This window comes from Amblyraja radiata, chromosome 14 (genome assembly GCF_010909765.2).
Source record: "Amblyraja radiata isolate CabotCenter1 chromosome 14, sAmbRad1.1.pri, whole genome shotgun sequence".
Taxonomy (NCBI): domain Eukaryota; kingdom Metazoa; phylum Chordata; class Chondrichthyes; order Rajiformes; family Rajidae; genus Amblyraja; species Amblyraja radiata.
In genome coordinates, this window is record NC_045969.1 from 33,848,730 (window position 1) to 33,874,986 (window position 26,257).

Genomic DNA, 26,257 nt, shown 5'->3' on the forward strand with positions numbered 1-26,257 from the left:
TCCTTGTTCTGGCTGTTCCTGGCCTCCTAAGATGCTCCAGTGAACTTTGAGGTTCATCACATCATCTTCAACGAGTCATAATCAAGACGATTGAAAATCAGAAAACTGCAGGAATTGTACAATAAAAACAAAATGATGGGAATGGTGAAAGGATCAGGAGTTGATGTTGCTGGCGAAGTGTCTTCGAACTCAAAACTTTAATTTTTCATTTTTTTCTCTTTGTATTCAGACTCAGCATTGAATGTAACATAATCATACATTCCAGCCTTCCACTTTGCATTTCCAGCTTACAATTTTTCATTTCTATTCTTTTGGGGAATTTTGGATATCATTCATCTTTCACTTACAACTCTCATATAGCTTGTTATTTATTTGGCCTTGAATGTTTTCTTTGAGCTGCCACCTTGACTACTTTTATTATTCAACCACTACTGCTATTCCATTTAGCCCCCTGTATCCCTACTATCTTCTCTAAACTTAAAACTTGGTTTATTTCTTGTCTTCACCTCACACTATTAATTTTCTCTCTTCACTTGTATCTGCACAGGAAAAGTTTATTTTTTAATCTTCATTTTGCAAAATAGATAACATTTTGAAACTGCATCAAGAATTGTTGTCTATTTTACTTAATTTCCTTAATCTTTTATCTCAGACTCATTTTGTTTGTCATTGCAATTGGAAGTTTTACACTCGCAGGCGCAGATGCTAATTCGCGAACGTTGGGGTGATCTAGTTCAGGTGGAACGGTATCAGCCTGGAAAGTGCCTGACTTTGGTCGTTTGGAAGTGAGTAAATCCTAATTACGTTGCAAATTGGGTTTTTCAGGAGATGATGAAATGTATTGTTTGGGTATACACAGAGAAGCATTGTGAATTAAGTATTATGAATAAATGAACTTCTCACTTGAGTTGACTTGTTTTCCAACTTGCTTTTCCATTCCTCCAGAGATGCTGCCTGACCCGCTGAGTTACTCCAGCACTATGTGTTTTATAGTGGATTTAAATAGTTCACTGGATCTTGAAGGATTAATTAAGTAGTTCATAAATGATCTTAAGAATCATGTAGACAAAAAAGCTGGAGAAACTCAGCGGGTGAGGCAGCATCTATGGAGCAAAGGAATAGGCGACGTTTCGGGTCGAGACGGGGGGGGGGGGGGGAACTTGGAAGAGTTAAAATTTTACGGTTAATGGGGCTGTCCCACTGTACGAGCTAATTCAAGAGTTCTCCCGAGTTTCCCCTGATTCGAACTCGGAGAATTGCGGTGATAGCCGCTCGTTGGTACTCGGAGCTCTCGTGGACATTTTTCAACATGTTGAAAAATCTTCACGAGTCTTCAGGAGGTTACCGCGTTTCCCGAGTACCTGCCGTTAGCGTTATGAGCCGCTAAGAGACGTCCCGAGCTCCGACGTACCCGCTACGTACATTCTACGTGCTTACCACGAGTTTGATTTTTTTTTAAACTCGGGAGGGCGCTTGAATTCACTCGTACAGTGGGATAACCCCTTAACTCGAACTCAACACCAGCAAAACCAAGGAACTGATTGTGGACTTTGGAAGGGGTAGGATAGGGACCCACAATCCCGTTTATATCACGGGACGATGGTGGAAAGGGTCAAGAACTTCAAATACCTGGGCGTGCACATATTCGAAGATCTTTCCTGGTCCCAGCACACTGATGCAATTATAAAGAAAGCACATTAGCGCCTCTACTTCCTGAGAAGATTACGGAGAGTCGGTATATCAAAGAAGACTCTCGAACTTATACAGGTGCACAGTAGAGAGCATGCTGACTGGTTGCATCGTGGCTTGGTTCGGCAACTTGAGCGTCTAGTAGTGGAAAAGAATGCAGAAAGTTGTGACCACTGCCCAATCCATCATCAGCTCTGACCTCCCCACCATCGAAGGGATCTATCGCAGTCGCTGCCTCAAAAAGGCTGCCAACATCATCAAGGACCCACACCATCCCGGCCATGCACTCATCTCTCCGCTACCATCGGGTAAAAGGTACAGGACCTGAAAACTGGTACATCCAGGTTCAGTAACAGCTGCTTCCCCACAGCCATCAGGTTATTAAACTCGCCAACAAACAGACTCTGAACTGTAACAGCCTTTGCACTTTATCTGTTTATTTATGTGTATATTGAATTGATCTGAACTGTTCTGTATTTATGCTTACAATATTCTGTTATGCTGCAGCAAGCAAGAATTTCATTGTCCTATCTGGGACACATGACAATAAACTCTCTTGACTTGGCTTGTTCATATCCTCTACTGAATATGTCCACTATTTCTTTGTGCTTTTGTACATCTGGAACATGAAATAAGAAACAAAATAATACTCTGGTGTGGTCATATAAATAGGTCGGAGAAACCCACTGGCAGAGAGCAGTAGTTGGGGGATCTCAGTTTAATTTGTAATTATTGTAAAAATAATCCCAAATTCTACAGAATCATGGCCCAAAAGGTAGAAGGATAATACACCTCATGGACACATTGTGTTCTAGCTTCATAGGTGCACTAAATGTTGTGTCCACGTGGCTTCAAATGCATATTCTATCAATGTATCTTTCCACTGTTTACAAATGTCTACGATTAGTGGGATTTTCATCATAAAGTTTTGCTCCGAAGTCTGCATATTAATTAATTTCTGAACCTGAATGCAATACCAATAACTTATTATGTACGATGATTTGATAAAATAACATGAAAAAATAATTCACTGCGTTTTTATTTGATTTACAGCCAGCAAGTCTTGGGAAGAAGGACAGGCAGTGCTTCAGTTCACAAGGTCATGATAAAGATCGATGAGAATGACTGCTCTAAGCCTTTACAAATATCTCATGATCCACCTTTACCAGCTGGCGATTCTAAATTAATAGAACGTGCTATGAAGGTAATATGATACATGTCTTTCTGCATTTTTTCCTTTATTAATTACAGTTGGGAAGAAAACAGTACAATTTCACTTGTTCATCATTGGCCTTTTTTGTATAGTTGTCCTGGTTAATTTCCTTTAGAGTAATATATTATGTATGTAATTGGGTCTTTTTGCACTGTAAAGCAAAACAAACCTTATTTGGTGTTGTGGCAAGTGTTTCTGTGCGGGGAGGGGGAGGGGGGGGGGGGGGAAGCAATTGATCCTCCATTAGTGGATTTGTGCATTTAAATCCAGTATGTTGTGATATTGGGCTGGGATGAGTTCCAATGTGGGTGTTAATTCAGTCAGGAAGTGCCATTTGTCTGCCCTCTGACTCCGTCTGTTTTCATGTCTGTGCTCTACAGTGTCGGGTACACTGAAGGTCAGATGCAAACACATTTCTGGACCATTTAGTCCATTTGCTAATGTTATGGATCATAGTGAGTTGAGAGGTTGGGTGCACTATTGGGCCCTTCAGCTTTTTGCCATTGCTGGCATTCAGATAGCAATCCTGTTCAATGGAATGGGGTTACTGACCTTCAATAAGCAACATGTTGGGACATGTTGCCCAGTGTGGGCAAGTTGGGCCAAAGGGCCTGTTTCTACGCTGTACCACTCTATGAAAGTTTGGATTAAGTTTGTAGAAGCAAGGAACTGCAGATACTGGTTTACCAAAAAATGATTCAGTGTTGGAGTAACTCAGTGGGTCAGCATCTCTGGAGAATATGGATATGTGATGTTTCAGGCTGTGACCCTTCTTTAAACTGATTAGTCTGTCGAAGGGTCCCAACCTGAAACATCACTATCCGTGTTCTGTGGAGATGCCGTCAAATCTGCTGAGTTACTCCAGCACTTTTTCAGGTTAAGATTCTTAACTGTTTATTTATATCTTCAGTTCATTTTCTATTACTGAAATGTTTGTCAAGTAATTTTACTGCTTTTCAATTAATATTTAAAGGATTTTTCCGGCCGTATATAAATCCAAATACCAGCATGTGGCCCACTCAGTCTTGTAGAGGGTTTGCAGAGTGAAGGCCTCCAGATTCCAAACCCTTGGATCCTTCAGTGCCACGAATAGTTGGTGCAGTTACAGGGTTCACGTGCTGGGCTGCATGAAGCACTCTTACTTTATTAATGTTCTGTGTTTGAAAAGCAAGAGTTTTACTTTGTCATCTATTTTGTTGTATACGTTTAAGGAATTGTGGGAAGAGAATTTGAATATTCTTGCTGTCTATAATCCAAGAGTTGGTGATAAAATTACGCATTTAATAAGACATTTAGACAGACACTGTAGGTGGATAGGAAGGGTTCAGAGAAATATTGACCAAATGCAGGCACTTGGGACTGGCCCAGTATGTCATCTTGGCTGGCATGGACAAGGCCTGTTTCCATGCTGTACAACTTTATGTCAACATTCGACAAATGAATACGAGAATTATTTGCTACCATTAAACCTCTACCTTAATACTTGGCCAACATAAATATCATGGGATGGAACTTGGTGAAAGCCCCTTTATCCGTAAAGATCTTGTGTAATTTTTAAAAACAATAGCACAGATGGAAGAAAATAAAATCAATTTACAGTTACTTGAGTGGTGTAGCATTGTTTCCAAATTATTTGTGGCGACATTGATTTAAAATGTTCTTGGATTAATGAGTTATTAATTCAAAGACTGTTCTGCTCCACAGGTTGACCACCTTTCTGTGGAGAAGCTTTTGATTGACAGTGTCCACGCGCGTTCACATCAGAAGTTACAGGAGCTGAAAGCCATTCTACAGAGCTATAACCACAATGATAACTGTATGTTGCAATATTGGGATTTTGGGGGGAAATAAGATTAGTCTATGTATATTATTTTAATAACGACAGTTTTATTGATGCAAAACCAAATTCTGCTGCTTCCATGATTGTTTTTTGCAGATTTCTCTATTTTCTGAATTTACTGCCTTTAAGAAGCATAGAATTTGAGCATTTGAAAAATGTATAGAATGTGATTTCAATAGCTGGATTTAAGAACAGATAGATGGATGAGAATATCTAGCATAATTACAGGAATAATATTCTGTAGTTGAAATTTAATTTGGTGGTAGTTGGCTTAGTTATTAGGCTTAATTATTTCATCTACTCTTCATCTCCCACTTAATGGTTCCCATTATAACATATTTTCTTTTCAGATTCCACAGTAATCTTTGTGTTTCTGCCCATCACCTTCCAGCAACCAAATCCACTTTTATTCTCTCCTCCGCTGGTCCCCACCTGGTTCCATTTGGATTTTTTCTTTTTTGTTGTCACCTAGTTACCAACCTCCCAAGTCCACCTCCATTCTTTACCCCCTCCCTATCTGGCTCCATCTGCCCATAGTCTTTCACCTCTCCTCAGTCCACCTACTGGTCCCTGTCTTGCTCTCTCCCTCTCTACTTTAGCTATTTTCCCTCTCTGCACTCATAAGGTCATGTGATAGTAGCAGAATTAGGCCATTCAGCCCATCAAGTCTTCTCTGCCATTTAATCATGGCTCATCTATCTCTTTCCATCTAACCCCATTCTCCTGTCTTCTCCCCATTACCCTCGACACCCGTACTAATCACTTAGTGCCGATTCAAGCTCTTGACCTAAAACATTACTAATTTTTTTCCCTCCATGCTATTGCTTGATTTGCTGTGTTTTCAGGTGTAGGTTCAAGCATTTACAGTCTCTTGTGTCTTCTCATTATTTTTTTTGTTTGAATGCAACTTTTGCCAATTTTATCCCTGTGATAAAAATAATAAAAACAACTGCAATGTTGTGGTTTAAAATTTTTTTTTTTTCAGCCTTTATTGAGACAGCCTTACCAACACTGGTTATTCCAATCTTAGAACCTTGTGGTCGATCCGAATGTCTTCACATTTTTGTGGATCTGCATTCAGGAATGTTTCAACCTATGCTATATGCAATTGGTAAGTGCATGGATCTTGTATCACTTAGATTTAACACAAAATAAAATTTAAAAGTGTGAGGTGTTTTTGTTAAGGGCTTTGATTAAAAATATGGTAAATGTTAATTTTTCCACAACGAATGCAGAATGTTGAAAGGAGGAATTTTGTTTTGAATAAGGTGGAAATGTCAAAGACTAGAGGGCTTGGCTTTAAGGTGAAAGGAGCAAAGTTTAGAAGAGATGTATGGGGCAAGGTACTTTGTTACACAGAGTGGTGGAACCCACTGCCAGGGTAATGGTGGAAGAGGCAGATACGATAATGGTATTTAAGAAGCTTTTAGATTGGCACATGGGTGTGCATGAAATGGAGGGATGTGAATCGCATACAGGCAAATGAGATTGGTTTAACTTGGCATATTGTTTGGTGCTGACGTTGTGGGCCAAAGGGTTTGTTCCTCTGCTGTATTGTATGTTCTAAGATGCCAATAGTACAGTTATGTCACGCAGAAATTATTTCTGGGTTGATCATTGAAAATGTACAGCTGTCAGAAGGCTTGTTCTTAAGTACAGGTATCTAATAGAACCATTTATTGACAAGTAAATTAGACATTTAAAGTCTATTGTTAAAGATGTGATTTAACTTTGTCTTGGCATTCAGCTTTCAGCAACAACTTACTGACACCACAATGTGGATTTGTATATTATTATTGAAGTGGGAGTTACATGGTCTTGATGTTGGCACAGACACGAAGCTTAATGGTGTCAAATTTTCTACAATTGTCTAACAATATGGCAAGGATTCAATTGGTTTACAAGATTTCCTATTGTATATTTTTAAAGGTAGAAGTTAATTATTTCAGGGGATTTTATTAAATAATCTCCTCAATCGATGGAATTTGCAATGATTTGCCACTGTAGGTACATGTTCAATACCTTAACAGAAGCAACTAAATTGGCAACTAAAGACAATTTGTAATAATTGATTCCATACTTAAATTTTCTTAAGTTTCTGTCAATGTGATCCATATCATTTCTCCCTTATTGGTTACATTGTCTTTCTATTTTTACATCGTCATTGCCTCTCATCAGACCAGTCTACGTTAGACGACATTGAAAAGTCCATCAATGATGAGATGAAGCGAATTATTCCTTGGCTACAGCAGCTGAAGTAAGTATGAAATATCAATTTGTTCCAACATTATGGAAGGGTTAAGAACCAATTAGGAGGGGTGGGGGGAGGGAAAACTATTCCTTGACATTTACTTTGTTAAATCTAGGCAATATTTCTTCAAATGGAATCTTTGTCTACATTCTTTTAAAAATTGCCTTTCAGATTTTGGCTTGGACAACAACGTTGCAAGCAGTCTATGAGGCATCTTCCCACAATCTGCATTGATACTTTGCATCTTTCAAACTTTTCTTCTCATCCAGTTGGAAACCTCTCAAAACACAAATTGTTCATCAAGCTAACACGTCTTCCCCAATATTATATTGTAAGTTGTTGAGAGATATTGAAAGATGTTGTCAAGCTTGAAAGGGTTCAGAGAAGATATACAAGGATGTTGCCAGGACTCTAAGCACTGAACTATAGGGAGAGGTTGAGCAGGCTCTTTATTCCTTGGAGTGCAGTAGGATGAGGGGTGATCTTATGGAGGTGTACAGATTAATGGGAGGAATAGAGAGAGTAAACGCACAGAGTATTTTGCCCAGAGTAGGGGAATTGTAAACCAGAGAACATAGGTTTAAGGTGAAGGGGGAAAAATGTAATGGGAACCTGTGGCATAACGACACAAAGAGTGTATGGAACAAGCTGCTGGAGGAGGTAGTTGAGGCAGGTACTATTGCAATGTTAGCCAGGTACTTAGATAGGGTAGGTTCAGAGGGATATGGGCCAAAAGCAGGCAGGTGGGACTAGTTTAGATGGGGCATGTTGGTCGCTGTGGGCAAGTTGGGCCGAAGGGCCTGTTTCCACGTTGCATGAGTCTATGACTCTACTTTTATTTCACTTATAAATCATCCTTTGCTAAATATTGTACCAGCAATCCCTGCATTATGGTAGTTTTGGGATCAGAAGTTGTACCTTGCAGAATTCACAAATCTCTGCCAAACATCTGGGATACAGAATAAAATGTAATTCATATGAAAACTAAGGGGAAATAAAAGTAAGCAAACAAACACTTTTTTTAAAACTCCCATCCCCTGCTGCATGAGCAGATGACTTATCTTCGCCTTATGAATATTTAATGCGGGCCATTTACAAGGAATGGATACCCCTGTAACGTGGGGTTGTCTGCATAAGGAAAATATTTATAAACCTAGAATATTTAGCAACAAAATGGCTTGCGGGTTGCTTACACAGATATTTAGAATGCTACTTGATTGCTATGAAGCATGTTGCCTTATTCTTTCTCGTCTATGTCAACCCCTGACAAACAGTTTTCTCAGCTCATGATGGCAAGATGCAGTCATAGCCTTAGACCACTAGTAATAGTCTTTAATATCTCTGTGGAAGAATACAAGAAAAGTTGATGCACTGTTTTCGCCTCCTTTTGTCTATTTCAACTGCCGGGTTCAGTAAATATGTATATACACTTATACGTTCAATTTGTGCGATCCAAATTAAATTAAAATCACTAAATTTTATGGAATAGATTTTATTTTGGGTGTCCTTATTGGTCATTAAGTGATTAACATTTTTGTTTTTTTTACAGGTTGTGGAAATGTTAGACTGGCCAGGTTGCCCTGTAGACTTGCAGTATAAATATTATTTTCTTTCCGTAAGTCAAGGGTTAACTGATCCAGATGATTGTCCTCCTACTGCACTGCTGTTACAACAGTTCAAACCAAACATTGAGGAGCTAGTGCTGGATGTGAAAGCTGGGAAGCAACCCAAGGCTGGAGACAAACACAAGGTTTGAATCATGAATTAAACCTAAGGCTTGAAGCCAGTGGACGTTACGGGAGTCTGAGAGTCTGCAGCACAGAATCAGGCCTTTGGGCTCACTCTGTCTATACCTTCCATTGTCCCTATCTGCACCCATATCATTTGCTAGCATTAGACCCATGGTCCCATATGTGCTTTCAAATACTTGTCGAGATGCTTGATAAATGTTGTAAAAAATGCCTGCTTCTACCACTTCTCAGACATTGCAATCCAGATTCCATTCCCTCTGTATAGGGGAGTAAATTTCCCTCACATTCCCTGTAAACCACCTTATGCTCTGTTGGTCTTTGACATCTCCACCTTGGGGGAAAAAAGATTTTTACTAAATACCCTATCTGTCCCCTTTAGTTTTACATACCTCTGAGAGAATAGGAATAAGTCATTCAACCTTGTTATTCAATATGATATTGTCTGATTTGTGTCTGGCCTCCTCTGTACCAATAATCCATAGCCCTCAATTCCTTGTTCTTTCAAAAAGATATCTATTTATATTTAAGTACCTCCAATAGCCTAACTGCCACAACACTCTGGAGTAAAGAATTCCAGACATTCACAATTATATGCAAGAAGCAGCCCCTCAGCACCTCAGTTTTAAATGACTGTTCCTAATTTTATGATTGTCCTTTGACCCTATATTCTTTCACTAGCAGAAACATTGTTAGATCTATCTTGTCTTGCATCCTAAAGATCTTTTTATATGTTTCAATAAGATCATCCCTCATTACTTCTTAACAAAAAAAAAACAGATTTAGTTTCTTTAACTGCTCATGATGTGATGACTCCCATTAATGCATCTCTTCTGAACTGCCCCCAGTGCCAATAAATAATTTAATTATAAATAATGAATATAAAGAAGTATAATGATCTTGCCTTCTGGTGAAGGCAGAGGTATGAATTTTGAGGGTTTAAAAAATTGTAAGAAACTGGATAATTCTTTCAAAGTGAAGTAGCACTGAGACAAAGGTTGATTTTAAATCGCCTCAAACCACCTATCCATGTCCTGCAGAGATGCTGCCTGACCCGGTGAGTTACTCCAGCATTTTATGTTCGACGCAGGATTTGAGCATCTGCAATGCATCTTCTATCTGGTCAGGTTCTATGATTTAAAGTTGGTCTGAGGAGGGTTCTCGATTTGAAACGTCACCCGGCATTTCTCCACAGATGCTGTCTGACCCGCTGTGTTCCACCAGCACTTTGTGTCTTTCTCTATAATTTATAATGTCTTTGTTAAAATGTCAGGGGGCTAGTCCTGATCCAAACTTGCTGCTATGATGCCACCCAGTGGTGCATACGGTGCTCTGCAATTAACATTTACATTCCTGGGTTCAAGTTCAGCTGATTGACAGTCATGCTGTCAGATGTCTTTGTTCCACCTACTCCATTACTGAAAGCACCACACCATTAGGGTGTTGTAACAAATGTTTTATTCTGATGCCTACCTAGGCTTGAATCATTAGCATAAAGGGGCTGTCCCACTGTACGAGCTAATTCAAGAGTTCTCCCGAGTTTCCCCTGATTCGAACTCGGAGAATTAGGGCAATAGCCACTCGTAGGTACTCGGGGCTCTCGTGGACATTTTTCAACATGTTGAAAAATCTTCACGAGCTTACTGCGTTTCCCGAGTACCTGCCGTTAGCGTTACGAGCCGCTAAGAGACGTCCCGAGCTCTGACGTACCCGCTACGTACATGCTACGTGCTTACCACGAGTTTGATTTTTTTTTAACTCGGGAGAGCTCTTGAATTAGCTCGTACAGTGGGACAGGCCCTTCAGAAAAAAAAGGAGGAAGCCCCTTTTGACTGGTCTGCTGTTCATTAAGATGACAGCTCACCTTGTACCTCAATGTCATTAAGATGACAGCTCATGTACCTCAATGCACTTTACTGCACTGACCACAAAGGCCTTGATTATTTCAATATCTAAAGAGCTGCCTGTCATTGTCTTAAATATAGTTTTAGTTTTAATTTTAGAGAGAGAGCATGGAAACAGGTGCTTCGTCCCACTGAGTCCACGCTGACCATTGATCACCCATGCACTACACCACGTAGAACTACACTAGTTCTATGTTATCCTACTTTCGTTTCCTGCACATTATGGGCATTTTACAGAGGTCAATTAACCTACAAACCCACATGTCTTTAGAATGTGGGAGGAAACTGGAGTACCTGGAAAAAACCCACGCCATCACAGGGAGAATGTGGTAATTCTGCACCTGAGATCAGTATCCAACCCAGGTTTCTGGTGCTGTAAAGCTGCAGCTCTACTGCTGCGCCACTGTGCTGCCCAATATATACTCAGCAGCTGAGCGTCCACAGCCTTGTCGGGTAGATAATTGCAACAGTTCACCATCCTCTGAGGAAAATAAGTTATTCTCAAGTCTGTCCTGAATGACTGCCTTCTCGTGTTGAAACTGAACCCTAGGCATGGATACACAGTCGGAGGGGAATGTGGTTGTAAGTGGCTCTAACTGATTGGTGAAATGGGTGGTGAAGGTTGATGGGGTGGTAAAAAATGAGTAGGAGATTACATTTAGGGAGGGCAAAAAGATAATAAGTTTGAAGGCAAAGGTTGAGTCATCAGATATGGAAACTGCTGGTGGTAAAAGGGGAAGGTCTTGTCAGAATTTCTGGAAAAGAACAGATAACTATTTTAAATGAATTCAGTGAATTAAGGAGTGGTGCTGAAGGAAGATAGTTCCACTTGAGCAAATGCTAATACTATCCACAAAATAAGGTTTGATGGGGGAAATGAATCAAAGGGGCAGCAGTCACTTGCATTAATCTGAGAGAACCAATGCTCAGCATTTACACTGGCTAAGGGCATTGGCAACAGCATTTTAACTCATTCTGCCTACTGTGTGTTGTGCCTTTCTTCAGTATCACTGTAACATCTAGATTTGTTGGGGCTGGAGTGAGCATATATTTTATGAGCTGATAGTGCAACGACAGGTTTGGGAACAATTGTGTCAAATTGTGTTGATTGTCAGAGTAGCACAGAAAGGTACGTCATAAGTGATAGGAGCAGAATTAGGCCATTTGGCCCATTAAGTCTACTCCACCATTCAATCATGGCTGATCTATCTCTCCTTCCAAACCCCATTATCCTGCCTTCTCCCCATAACCCAAGACAGGTATAATGTTACTTCACAGCACATTCTTCTGAGGACCATGTCCCGGGCATTCAGGTCTGGTGACGCAGAGGTCTATAAAAATCCAGATACGATCTTGAAAAGGCCATCATAAAGGCCAAAAGGGACTTTCGCTCCAAGCTGGAGGATGAGGCGGATGTTCGGCAACTGTGGCAGGGCTTGCATGCCATCACCTCCTACAAGGCGAACTCAGGAGGCAGCTCAAGCGACAGCGAAACATCACTCCCTGACGAGCTCAATGCGTTCTATGCACGCTTTGCTAGGGAGAACATTGATGTGCCTTCCCGAACCCTCATACACCCTAATGGTATTACTGTCACAGTTACTGAGGCCGACTTCAGAAGATCCTTCGGGGGGTGAACCCTCGGAAAGCGTCTGGACCTGATGGTATACCCGGTCGAGTTCTCAAAACCTGTGCAGACTAACAGGCTGGAGTTTTTGTGGACATTTTCAACCTCTCATTACTGAGGTCTGAGGTTCCCACTTGCTTTAAGATGGCATCAATAATACCGGTGCCCAAGAAGAGTAAGGTGACATCCCTCAACGACTATCGACCAGTGGCGCTAACGTCCATGGTGATGAAGTGCTTTGAGAGGCTGGTTATGGTGCAAATCAACTCCTACCTTAACAAAAACCTCGACCCACTACAGTTCGCCTACCGTCACAACAGGTCAACGGAGGATGCGATCTCACAAGCTATCCACTCCACACTGGACCACTTGGACAATAAAAACACTTACGTCAGGCTGTTGTTTATAGACTACAGCTCGGCATTCCCTGCAAGCTGGTTTCCATGCCTAACCCAACTGCCTGCCCTTTTTCCAGGGTTACGTCCACGCCTGGGTGGTACTAGAGAGGGACTATGCGCTGTCCACTGGCACCCTGGGGGATTTCTGGGACCGATGGGCACCGCAGGGTTTGAATGCTTCCTTGACAAGGATTGTAACATAGTTGTATAGTAGTTTGTTTAGTATATTTGTTTGTCGTATTATGGTGGTGGGTTCTGTTTTGTTTTTTGTAATGTAAATATTATTTTTAATAATTGAATACATTTTTTGATTTAAAAAAAAAAAGCTCACGGAATTGGGTCTCTGCGCATCCCTCTGCAATTGGATCCTCTACTTCCTCATCCACAGACCACAGTCTGTTCTAATTGGCAGAAACACTTCATCCTCATTAACAATCAGTATGGGAGCACCTCCAGGCTGCGTGCTCAGCCCCCTGCTCTACTCACTCTATACTCTTGACTGTGTAGCCGGACACAGTGTGAACTCCATCTTCAAGTTCACCGACGACACCACCGTTGTTGGACAAATTACAGATAGTGATGAGTCAAAGAGTACAGAAGTGAGATCGATCGATTGACCAAATGGTGCCAGCACAACAACCTGGCTCTCAATATCAGTAAAACTAATGAACTGTTTGTGGACTTTGGAAGAGAAAGAATGAGGACCCACAATCCTGTTTATATTAAACAGGAGAGAGTGGAGATGGAGAGAGTCAAAAACTTCAAATTCCCGTGCGTGCATATTTCCGAAAATCTTTCCTGGACCCAGCACAAGAAAGCACATCAACGCCTCTACTTATTGAGAAGATTACAGAGATTCGGTATGTCAGAGAGGATTCTCTTGAACTTCCGCAGGTGTACAGTAGAGAGCATATTGACTGGTTGCATCATGGCCAGGTTCGGCAACTTGGCCACCCAGGAGCGAAAAAGACTTCAAAAAATTGTGAACACTGCCCAGCCCATCACCGGCTCTGACCTCCCCACCAAGGGATTTATCGGAGTCGCTGCCTCAAAGGCAGCCAGCATCAGAGACCCACACCACATCGGGAAGAAGGTACAGGAGCCTGAAAACTATAACGTCCAGGTTCAGGAACAGCTTTTTCCCTACAGCCATCAGGCTATTAAACACTACAACCACAAATAATCTCTGAACTACAATAGACTATTATTGTTATTATTGCACTACTATTGTTTTTTGTGTGTACGTATGTGTGTGTGTGTGTATATATGAATGAATGAATAAGTTTATTGGCCAAGTATTCACATACAAGGAATTTGCCTTGGTGCTCTGCCCGCAAGTGACAATACAGTGACAGTTAGGAATGACACATAAAACATTAAACATTAATAATAAAATTGATTAAACATGTGAATTAAATAAAATACCAGAGCAAAAGGAGGCTACAGATATATATGCACACACACACACACACATATATACACACACACACACACACACATATATATGTATATACACACATACATATATATACATGTGTATATATATATATATATATATATATATAGTTTCATATCCTGTATTTTAAGACGTGTAGGTCATGGTGTATAGCCAAAATAACGAGATGAAGCAAAAATAAATTAATCTGTTTTTACAAAGAAAAGTATCAGATATGTCTGTGTTTTCTTGCCTTTTTTTGTGACATTTTTCAAGCATGATTTCATAAAATCCTTAGGCTAATTTATACCAGAAAGATTACATTAATTTTGCAATTAAATAACTATCTAAGCCAAATTCTGATTGTCCTAATGATTTTTATAATTTATTATTATTATTATTATTATTAGATGGTTTTCTGATGCCTCAAGTTTTTGCAGCAGACCTTGAGTAGTAGTGTCCATTTGGTTAAATGTGTGAATTAAAAGCAGAGTAACCGTTTTTATATTTATTGTTTCCTTTTTTATTGTTTATATTTTGTGTTTAAGCTTTCCATTGAAATACTTAATAATGACGAACTTAAAATCATTAAATAAAAATCTAGTTTACTCACCTATTTTAGCGAAGTCTCATTCAAGTAAACATATTTTGCTTGGGTAGTTTACACCCCAGCGGTATGAACAATTACTTTTCTAACTTCAGATAGCCTTTGCTTTCTCTCTCCTTCCCCTTCCGCTTACCAGTTCTCCCACTAGTCTTACTGTCTCTGCCTACATTATATCTTTGTCCCGCCCCCTCCCCTGACATCAGTCTGAAGAAGGGTCTCGACCCGAAACGTCGCCCATTCCTTCTCCCCATAGCCTCACAGCTGAATTACTCCAGCATTTTGTACACATTGTCAGATTTTAATAAAGGTTATTTTTATACATTTTTTTTTCACCACGTAGAAATTACAGCAGTGTTTATACATAGTCCCCCCCCCCCCCCTCCCCCATAATCAGGGCACCATAATGTTTGGGACACAGCAATGTCACGTGAATGAAAGTAGTTATGTTTAGTATTTTGTTGCATATCCTTTGCATACAATGACTGCCTGAAGTCTACGATTCATGGACATCACCAGTTGCTGGGTGTCTTCTCTGGTGATGCTCTGCCAGGCCTGCATTGCAGCTATCTTTAGCTTATGCTTGTTTTGGGGGCTAGTCCACTTCAGTTTTCTCTTCAGCATATAAAAGGCATGCTTAATTGGGTTCAGATCGGGTGATTGACTTGGCCACTCAAGAATTGACCATTTTTTAGCTTGAAAAACTCCTTTATTACTTTAGCAGTATGTTTGGGATCATTGTCTCACTGTAGAATGCATGGCCAGCCAATGAGTTTTGAGACAATTGTTTGAACTTGAGCAGATAGGATGTATCTATACACTTCAGAATTCATTATGCTACTACCATCAGCAGTTGTAACATCAATGAAGATAAATGAGCCAGTACCTTCAGCAGCCATACATGCCCAGACCATAACACTCCTACCACTGTGTTTCACAGATAAAGTGGTATGCTTTGGATCTTGGGCAGTTCTATCTCTCCTCCATACTTTGCTCTTGCCATCACTCTGATATAAGTTAATCTTCGTCTCATCTGTCCACAAGACCTTTTTCCAGAACTGTGGTTGCTCTTTTAAATACTTCTTGGCAAACTGTAACCCGGCCATCCTATTTTTGCGGCTAACCAGTGGTTTGCACCTTGCAATGTAGCCTCTGTATTCCTCTCTTCATGAAATCTTCTATGGACAGTGGTCATTGACAAATCCGCACCTGACTCCTGAAGAATGTTTCTGATCTGTCGGACAGGTGTTTGGGGATTTTTCTTTATTGTTGAGAGAAATCTTCTGTCATCAGCTGTGGAGGTCTTCCATGGCCTGCCGGTCCCTTTGCGATTAGTAAGCTCAGCAGTGCTCTCTTTCTTCTTAAAGATGTTCCAAACAGTTGATTTTGGTAAGCCTAAGGTTTGGCTGATGTCTCTAACAGTTTTATTCTTGTTTCTCAGTCTCATAATGGCTTCTTTGACTTTCATTGGCACAACTTACGTCCTCATGTTGATAAACAGCAATTAAAGTTTCCAAATGTGATGGAAAGACTGGAGGAAAGACTACGTGCTGAGAGTTCTCTTATACCTGCATTAAGGATGCATTAAACACACCTGAGCAATTACAAACACCTGTGAAGTAATGTGTCCCAAACATTATGGTGCCCTGAAATGGGGGGGATTATGTATGAACACAGCTGTAATTTCTACATGGTGAAACCAAAATGTATAAACATACCCCTTAATAAAATCTGGCAATGTGCGCTTTAACCACATGTGGTTTTTTTCTATTACAAATCTCAAATTATGGAGCACAGAGGCAAATAAATAAATGATGGGTCTTTGTTCCAAACATGGATGTATTCTGGTGTGCTGCGGCAAGTAATAATTTCATTGTTCTATCTAGGACATATGACAATTAAACACTCTTGACTCATGACTACAATCAGGGATGCTGATCTTTAGATCGCTTGTAAGACAAATGTTCAAAAATTGTGATGTTTCTGGCTTATAGACCGATACTATAGCCAAGTTTGCCTTTGGAAGAAAGCTTGACTTTAATTTTAAAACCCTCTGATAATTGATATGTTTAAATTATAGCTGTTGGCTGATCAAGGACCTACAGCACCAAAAAAGCCCAAGAGATCGGGGGAAATGTGTGCCTTTAATAAGGTCCTCGCACACCTTGTAGCAATGTGTGACACAAACATGCCCTTCATTGGACTTCGTTGTGAGGTAAGAATCTTCAGAATTTCTTCCCATCTTGTAATTAATTTTTGATTATCGGTTTATAGTAAATTTGTGGCACAAAAGAGCTGCACGTTATAACAGAGTACAGTTACAGTAGACCATGTAGAACTACAGCCATACAGTAGAACTACAGCCATGATCATATGATCAGCCATGATCATATTGAATGGCGGTGCAGGCTCGAAGGGCCGAATGGCCGCCTCCTGCGCCTATTTTCTGTTTCTATGTTTCTAACATAGATTCATGCTCTGTGCATTCATGAGGGGGTGAAAACAGGTTGATCTGGTTGTATGCAGCTTTTTTCTTTTAAGTGTATATTTGAATGTTTTATATTTTATCAATGCAATGTGATGCTGCCCAAATCTAATGGCGGTTGACTTGATTTTAAGTCATTTTTGAATATTTCTTTGAGACGTGCTGTGTTAAAGTGGTGCAAAAGTGCATAATGTGAACGCTGGTAAAATTCAACAAATTAGAAAGCAACTGTTTATTACTGTTGCATCATTTCCTAATTTTAACAAGTTGCTCCTGACCACCTGTAATCTGATGCTAAAAGTTGAAAGTTTTCACAGTTTGCCTTGTTTTTGTATCAGTAATCAATGCTGTTTGTTCCTTAGTGTGGAGCTCAATATTGCACGCGTTATTCCGAACTTTAAGTATGTTTGTATTCATTATTGCATCTGTAAATCTGTACCAAAATGTTTCTAGATTTATTTTTATGTAGGGCCAAAACAAATTGACACGTTTTTGCTGCTGTTATGTTTCTATAACAAAAAGTTCTGAGTTTTTAAGTGTTGTTTTAAAGCTTTCTGCTATGGATATTCCTCACCAAGGAGTTCAAGTGGAAGGAGATAGCTACTGTCATGCTATACGCATTCTAAGGTAACTTTAAAACAATCTAGTTTCTTCGTGCAATTGCTGATGAAATGAAGCAAGTCACCTGCACTACATTAATTTGAAATAATTTGCTTTGTTAATAATTCAAAGGACTAGGAAGCATTGTGTATCCTCCTCTCTTCACCATTCTGCTAAACAATTATCCCAGCAAGAACATGAAGCATGTCCTTTTATTGTTGTGGAAATCTTGTGGTTATGTGACCATTAAAATTCAGGTTGGCCATAATGTACTCTGTGCCACAGCATGAACATGAAATAGTGCCATCTGTTGAGTATTTAATTACAAATGTAGCTATGTTTGATGAATTTTACAAGCAGAATCCCGTACTATGTCACATCAATCTAAGTCATTCTTGGCTTTCAGAAAATGTTGCCACAAGAGCATGGAAGACTTTGGAGATTTTGGATTGACTGTTTGGCCTATTGAGTAGTGATTAGGCTGTCCGATGTCTCCAAGAGAAAATTAATAAATAACTATTTTATTGGTGAATTTTGTCAATGTAATTTAATTCAATTCAGTAAATATTTTTAGATTGAGAATATACATTGGAAATTAGCATTTGATTTCATTCAGGAGCCATTGAAGAACCCTGTCCAAATCTGTATTTTCATGGAGCATTATTAAACATTGATTAGATATTTCCATCTCTTGAAAGTCATTAACAAACTTTGTTTGATTACTTTTAAGGATATTTTATGTCATGGAAATATTCTAATGCATTATGCCAATGCCTCATCTTTTGTTTCAAAATTATCTAAAATCTAAACATTGTTTGGCTCGTCTTGTCAGAGTTTTATTTTCCAATTTAAAAACTTTCTATCAGCAGCTATTTGAAGTGCTTCCCTTAATCTCTGTTGCTTTATCTGTTCTGTTTATTTTAATAAATGAAACCCAGATCAGAATTTAAAACGTGAACAAAAATTTAAACAACTAGATATCATAATGAACACATGAAATTCAAGCTGTGATTGATTGTATGTGTGCTTCAATGATTCAAATACATTGTATTCAGACCCCTTCACTTTTTCCACATTTTGTTACGTTACAGCCTTATTCTAAAATGGATTAAATTCATTTTTTCTATCATCAATCTACACACAATACCCCATAATAAAAAAGTGAAAACAGCTTAGAAATTTTTGCAAAATAATTAAAAAGAAATAACTGAAATATCACATTTACATAAGTATTCAGACCCTTTACTCAGTACTTTGTTGAGGCACCTTTGGCAGCGATTACAGCCTCAAGTCTTCTTGGGTATGACGCTACAAGCTTGGCACACCTGTATTTGGGTAATTTCTCCCACTCTTTTCTGCAGATTCCCTCAAGCTCTGTCAGGTTGGATGGGGAGCGTTGATGCTCAGCTATTTTCAGGTCCCTCCAGAGATGTTCGATTGGGTTCAAGACGGGCTCTGGCTGGGCCACTCAAGGACATTCACAGACTTGTCACAAAGCCACTCCTGCGTTGCCTTGGCTGTGTGCTTAGGGTCGTTGTCCTGTTGGAAGGTGAACCTCCGACCCAGTCTGAGGTCCTGAACGCTCTGGAGCAGGTTTTCATCAAGGATCTCTCTGTACTTTGCGCTGTTCATCTTTCCCTTGATCCTGTCTCCCAGTTCCTGCCGCTGAAAAACATCCCCACAGCATGATGCTGCCACCACCATGCTTCACCGTAGGTATGGTATTGGCCAAGTGATGAGTGGTGCCTGGTTTCCTCCAGACGTGACGCTTGGCATTCAGGCCAAAGAGTTCAATGTTGGATTCATCAGACCAGAGAATCTTGATTAGGTGCTTTTTGGTAAACTCCAAGCGGGCTGTCATGTGCCTTTTACTGAGGCGTGACTTGCGTCTGGCCACTCTACCATGAAGGCCTGATTGGTGGAGTGCTGCAGATATAGTTGTCCTTCTGGAAGTTTCCCTCATCTCCACAGAGGAACTCTGGAGCTCTGTCAGAGTGACCATCATGTTCTTGGTCACCTCCTTGACCAAGGCCCTTCTCCCCGATTGCTCAGTTTGGCTGGGCAGCCACCTCTATGAAGAGTCCTGGTGGTTCCAAAGTTCTTCCATTTAGGAATGACCGAGGCCACTGTGTTCTTCGGTACCTGCAATGCTGCAGAAATTGTTTTACACCCTTCCCCAGATCTGTGTCTCGACACAATCATGTCTCAGAGGTCTACGGACAATTCCTTCGTCTTCATGACTTGGTTTTTGCTCTGACATGCACTGTCAACTGTGGGACCTTATATAGACAGGTGTGTGCCTTTCCAAATCATGTACAATCATATTAATTTACCACTGGTGCACTCCAATCAAGTTGTAGAAGCATCTCAAGGATAATCTATGATAATTAAGATGCACCCAAGCCCAATTTTGAGTGTCATAGCAAAGGGTCTGAATACTTGTGTAAATGTGATATTTCAGTTATTTATTTTTAATTACTTTGCAAATACAGGAAAGGGATGTGAAAGACGCGCTTGATTCGGGAGTCATGTAGCATTGGGGAGGAAGCTGATCTCAAGTCTGGAGGTCTGGGCTTTCAGGCTCTTGTACCTACTACCAGAAGGGAAAAGGGAATGGCTTCCTGATGCAATTAACTGTGAAGATGGACTCGATGGAAGGATGTAACAAACCTATGATAGGCTTGGCTGTGTTCACCACTCTCTGCAGGTACAGGCAGCCAAAAGCAGAGCAGATGCCATACTCGGCTGAAATGCATCCCTTGAGAATACTTTCTAAAGCACATCTGTAGAAGTTCAAGGGAAACCCTGAGGACATACCGAATATTCTCTGATGCCTAAGAAAGTGAATACACTGATGTGCTTTCTTGATTACTGCATCGGTGTGAAGGCACCTGGTTAGTTTGCTGGTGATATGGATGTCCTGGAACTTGAAGCTATCGATCATCTCTGTTGATGAGGACAGGGTTGTGTTCAACCACCCTCCCCCACTCCCTTTGAATAACCAACTCATGCTGACATTAAGGCTTCAATGGCTGCTCTGAAACCATGACGCAAGGTTCCCAATCTGTTTCTAATACACTATCTCATCATTGTTGTTGATCTGGCTGACCACCGTGGTATCATTGGGGAACTTAACGACTGAATTGGCGCTGTACCTGTCTGCAAACTATGGGTGTGCAGGGAGTAGAGCAAAGAACAGTGCATTCAACCTTGAGGAGCTCCAGTGCTGAGGGCCAGGGTGAAAGAAATAGTATGACCAGTTATAACTGATTGAGATCTGCTGGTCAGGAAGTTCAAAGGACAATTGGACATGGAGGACCAAAGGTCAAGGTCCAGGAGTTTAGAGATGAGCCTAATCGATATAATGATGTTGAAGTCTGAAACATTTAATTATGGTCAATGTTGGAGCTGCAGCGCAGACATCATTAACACTGGTCACTTTACTTTTCTTGGGAAGTGCAATGATAGGGGTTTCCTTGAAGCAGTTAAGAGAATATAGACTGTTGAAATGAGGTTGTCGGTAAATACTGGGCCGTTAATTAGTGCGTGATTTCAGAACCTGCACAGGGACTCCACCCGGGCTAACTGCTTTCAAATAATTTATTTTTGTGAAAGCAGATCTGATTGCTGCCACCGAGATGTACGAGTGAGATTGTTGATTTGTTCTGAATTACAAAAAGCTATATTTCTGCACTTGATATAGACTAAAATTTCACAAATTGATAATGAATAACATGTTTTCCACAGACTGATCAAATATGAACAGCTTTATCTTTTTGCCGATAATTTCATTGGCATTGTTCCATAGAACTTTATTTTGTCAGTCAAAAGCTGTTGTTTCTTCAACTAATAACAGCTGGAGCAAAAAGAGCTGGTTTATACTTGACCTCTTTGTCTTGGCCATTTCTTCCCAATGTTCATCTTGGCTGTTTCCATATCATGGCTAATACTTTGTACCTAGTAAACCTATCTTTGCTGCTTTCTGTTTTGGAACTAAGTGGGTTTTCATGTTTCCAAGGATTCCTATATGCTCAAGTGTCAGTGAGGAGACTCAGAAGGCCTTAGACCGTTCCTTGTTGGATTGTACTTTCCGATTGCAAGGAAGAAATAATCGGACGTGGGTGGCAGAATTGGTGTTTGCCAACTGCCCTCTCAATAGTACTTCAGCCAAAGAACAAGGTTAGCTACTTTTCAATTTTCTTGTTAGAATTATCTATGCTATGTCCAAAACCATTCAATTTTGGTTTGATTTTTCTCAAAATTTAGTGTTGTGCAGAAAGTGTATTGACTTGAGAGATTCAGATTACCTTGTGGAAACAAGTAATTCATTTATCATAAATAGAGGAAATTCTGGCAAGTCAAGTCACATGTGTGGGAAGAGAAATAGATCTAATGTTTTGGGCTGAAGATTCTTCATTAGAACTGAGAAGGAGACGAGGAAATTAGTTAAGCTGCAGGGAGGCTGGGGGAGGGGGATGCAGAGCAGGCAGACGTGTCCAGCAAATCATGCTGGGCATGACCACCACTCCCAGAGGGGGCAAAAAGATGATGGGGGAAGGGGAAGAAGTAAAGGGAGGGGGGGGGGGGTAGGTAAAAGCTGGGCCCTCTTCTGAGATAGTGGCAGATAGGTCCAGGAACAGAAGGAAAGGGTCAAAGGTTGACCATGCCTATAACTGCACAGGTTCAGGGCCAGTATAATCACCCATGTATTGTGGGTAAAACAGATGAGAGAGTGGGCCTAGGTAAGACTGAAACAAATATAGGCATAGCTTGGGTGAGTGCCCATAATTATGTCTTTGATCTGAAGAAAATTATTGGAGTTGAAGGAGAAGTTGTTCAATGTAAGCACAAGTTGAGCCAGGCGAATGAGTGTTGATGGAGAGGATATAGTTGGGCCGTTGCTCTGGGAAGAAGCTGAGCACCCTCAGACCATCCTAATGTGGGATGGAAGTGTAAAGGGAATGTACGTCATTGAAAAGATGGAGGCACAAGAAGCGGGCGATGCTGGAATTTTGAACAAAACAAAGTTCTGAAGGAACTCAGCGGTTAGGCAGCATCTGTAGAGGGAATGGTTCAGAACTCTTTGGTTCAGGACTCTTTTTCAGGGTCCAATCTGAAAAGTCGCCTGTCTATTCTCCCCATGGATATTGCCTAACCTGCTGAGTTCTTCCAGCGCATTGTGTTCTGCTCATTGGAAGATGAGCCTGTTGGGGCTATTAGAATTGGAAACTATCATAGTTATGGAGGGCATTAGAGGTGTCATGGATATAAGTGAAGAGAGACTGCACCAGAGGAGAAGAATGAGTTTCAAAGCAGGGAGAAATAAATACTTTGGAGCTAGAATAGTACAATGGGTTTGCCGGGGCAGTCCTGCTTGTAGTTTTGGCCAGGAGATAAAAGCAGTATGTGCATAGCTTGTATCCTTTAGGCTGGAAGCTGTGGAAGGAAGATTTGCCACGGAAATTAGATCCATGACTGCCTGGGTGGTCATGACCTAATGTTTGATGGTAGAGTCATGATTCAAAAGGAGGTATGAGGAGGTGACCGAGAGCTGACATTTGGCTTCTGTGAGATGGAGGTCATTTTGTCAGACTGTCGCAGCATCAGTTTTATCAGTGGATTTGATGACTATCTCGGGTTTGATTCATAGTGAATGAGGTGCTGTAAGATCAAAGGAATTTAAGTTAGAACATGAAAAGGGCGTGCAAAGGTCAAGATGGTCAGTGTCACGTTGGCAATTAGCAATGGTTTACTTACACTTCTACCATTGAGTGTACTCTGTACAGTGTTTACAGCAAACAAACATAGGTCGGGGTGATCACTGCACATGTCTTTCTGCATTTCTTAACTCCCACAATCCTGTTCATGCTCTCACTCTTTAACTACTCCCCGTTCAGTCCTGAACAAAATAACTTTATTTATAGTTTATTTCCGTGGTCACTCCGGTTTTATCCTTTTGGAGAATCTCCACCCTCCTTGTAGTTTAACAAGCTATTTTTTGTCGACTCCTGTGTTCTGATGAAGGATCTTAACCTAAACGTTTTAGCTCTATTTCACGTCTCAGAGATATGGCTTGATCTGCTATTTCCAGCATTTTATAATTTTTAGCTTAGATTTCCAGCATTTACAATTGTTTTGATTTTAATTTGCTTATCACCTTGCAGGGAGCTGTTTTCATTGACTCAAATGTGTAAAATAGATCCATTTGCATTTGCAAAATCAAACCAAATTAAACCAAAATTGTTTTACCTTGATGTCCTGGATATTTGCAAAACTGTGAAAATGTTTGGCTCCAAAGCTGTGTGTTTACTTGCCCTAAATGTGTCCAAACATAGTTGAACTACGGGTTACTTTGCTCAGATAAGATATATAATACCTATTGAATATGAAACAGTTTTCAATCAAGTAGATCAGAAAAAGTGAATAATGCTTCATTATAGTTTTTGACAATCACTGAGTGTTTAAAGTCAAATTACTTAAGTGGAGCAGTATTAACACTGAGGGGGGAAATTGGACTAAAGTCTCACTCGTTCTACAACATTAGAGCAAAGTAATTTTATTATGTTGTTCCCACAGTCTTTCTGAGAAACGTCAGCTGCTGATATATGCAATTATCACATGTAAGATACTATGTATGAGGTATGTCACAGCTGACATGGATAGTCATGTTAAATAACTCCCATTGAAATGAGCAAAACTCAAACTTCTGAAGGAACTCAGTGGGTCAGGCAGCATCTCTGGAGAACATGGATAGACGACATTTTGGGTCAGAGGCTTGACCCGAAACAGTCTAAAGAAGGGTCTTGACCTGAAATGTTACCTATCCATATTCTCCAGAGATGCTGCCTGATATGCTGAGTTACACTATAGGACACAAAGTGCTGGTGTAACTCAGCATGTGCAGTTCCTTGTTTCTAATTCTTCCAACTGATGCTGCCTAACCCACTGAGTTCCTCCAGCAGTTTGTTACTTTGCTCAAGACTCCGGCATCTTGTGTCTGCCAATATACTGATCTCATTTGTCTCTAGGTTCAACACGTCATGTCTATCTGACATATGAAAGCTTGTTATCAGAACCTGTCGGAGGTCGAAAGGTGGTTGAGGCATTCCTAAACGAGTGGAATAGCATTGCTAAGCTCTATGATTGTGTCCTAGACTTTGCACGTTCACTGCCAGGTACTTGCCACAATTTCACATTTATTTTCATATGAAATTGCCGCAACAGTGAAATGAGAAATAATCTTCCTAATAATTCATCTTTTAGAAATACCATCCCACCTTAATCACTTCTCAGAGATACGCGTTTATAATTACCGTAAACTTATCATATGCTATGGAGCCACAAAGGGCAGCTCGGTAAGTACAGTAAATTTCATTTTACTTTTTTTGTAATCTTGTAAATTTACAGTGGAATATTATTATGTAACACCATCTGTAAATCATATGCGCTTAAATGCCAAATTTTATATTTGAAGAACAAAGATTATATATGGTGTCGTTATTTTTTTTTTTTAAGATATTGCTCCTTTTTGCATTTCAGATAACTATCCAGTGGAATCCCACACACCAGAAATTCCACATATCATTAGGAACAGTAGGTCCAGATTCTGGCTGTAGTAACTGCCACAACATCATTCTCCACCAACTTCAGGAAATGTTCAACAAATCACCAAATGTTATTCAGTTATTACAGGTACCTGCATTATTTATGTATATTTTTTAATGAAATCTAGCTACCATATGCTTCTAGTTTTATAGATTGGGAATTTTATTGTAAAACACGTGAAACTGTAAATTTGGCTATTATCAACAGCTCTTGTATAATGAACTACATAAAACAATGGGAGTTGAATGGCAGAAAGAAAGGACTGCAGGTGCTGGTTTACAAAAAAAAGACAAAGTGCTGGGGTAACTCAGCGAACCAGGCAACATTCTGGATAGGTGACATTTCGGATCAGGACCCTTCTTGAAATGAGTTGAATGTTACTGGTACTAATCAATAATCCATTAACGATTAAAGGTAGGATACAATAGATTTCAGATTCGTGGACTGTTTCTTCCATTCAAGGACCATCCTATCATCAATAAGAGCGTGGTCCTGAGCTACCATCTACCTAATTAAATATCCTCATGCTATCATTAATGGGACTTTACCTTACACTAAACGTTATTCCTTTACCCTGTATCTGTACAAGGTGGACGGCGTGATTGTAATCATGTATAGTCTTTCCGCTGACTAGATAGCACACAACAAAAAAGCTTTTCACTGTACCTCGATACACATGACAATAAACTAAACTAACTAACTGAATATTTTGAAATAATGTCAATTCTGTTGTGGGGAAAATCGTGAAGCCTTTATTGGGGGCGGCAATGTAACATTCAATATTTTTTTTTACTCATAAGCAGTCGGTCAGTGCCCACTTCATTTTAACTTCTAAATTAAGTGTAGCAATATATTTGG

At 40.1% G+C, this 26,257-nt stretch overlaps 1 protein-coding gene across 3 annotated transcripts in view; it reads left to right on the plus strand.

The window, feature by feature from the left end:
• Positions 1 to 26,257, plus strand: part of med14 (mediator complex subunit 14) — a 66,916-nt gene that overhangs the window by 17,378 nt on the left and 23,281 nt on the right. For all 3 annotated transcript variants that reach the window (XM_033033100.1, XM_033033099.1, XM_033033101.1), the window contains exons 8-20: positions 653 to 785; positions 2,743 to 2,893; positions 4,607 to 4,718; positions 5,728 to 5,853; positions 6,921 to 6,999; positions 7,165 to 7,324; positions 8,543 to 8,743; positions 16,790 to 16,924; positions 17,745 to 17,821; positions 21,813 to 21,973; positions 24,823 to 24,969; positions 25,058 to 25,149; positions 25,334 to 25,486. In XM_033033100.1, coding sequence (XP_032888991.1) covers positions 653 to 785; positions 2,743 to 2,893; positions 4,607 to 4,718; positions 5,728 to 5,853; positions 6,921 to 6,999; positions 7,165 to 7,324; positions 8,543 to 8,743; positions 16,790 to 16,924; positions 17,745 to 17,821; positions 21,813 to 21,973; positions 24,823 to 24,969; positions 25,058 to 25,149; positions 25,334 to 25,486 — 1,727 coding nt within the window. The remainder of the gene's footprint in view (positions 1 to 652; positions 786 to 2,742; positions 2,894 to 4,606; positions 4,719 to 5,727; positions 5,854 to 6,920; positions 7,000 to 7,164; positions 7,325 to 8,542; positions 8,744 to 16,789; positions 16,925 to 17,744; positions 17,822 to 21,812; positions 21,974 to 24,822; positions 24,970 to 25,057; positions 25,150 to 25,333; positions 25,487 to 26,257) is intronic.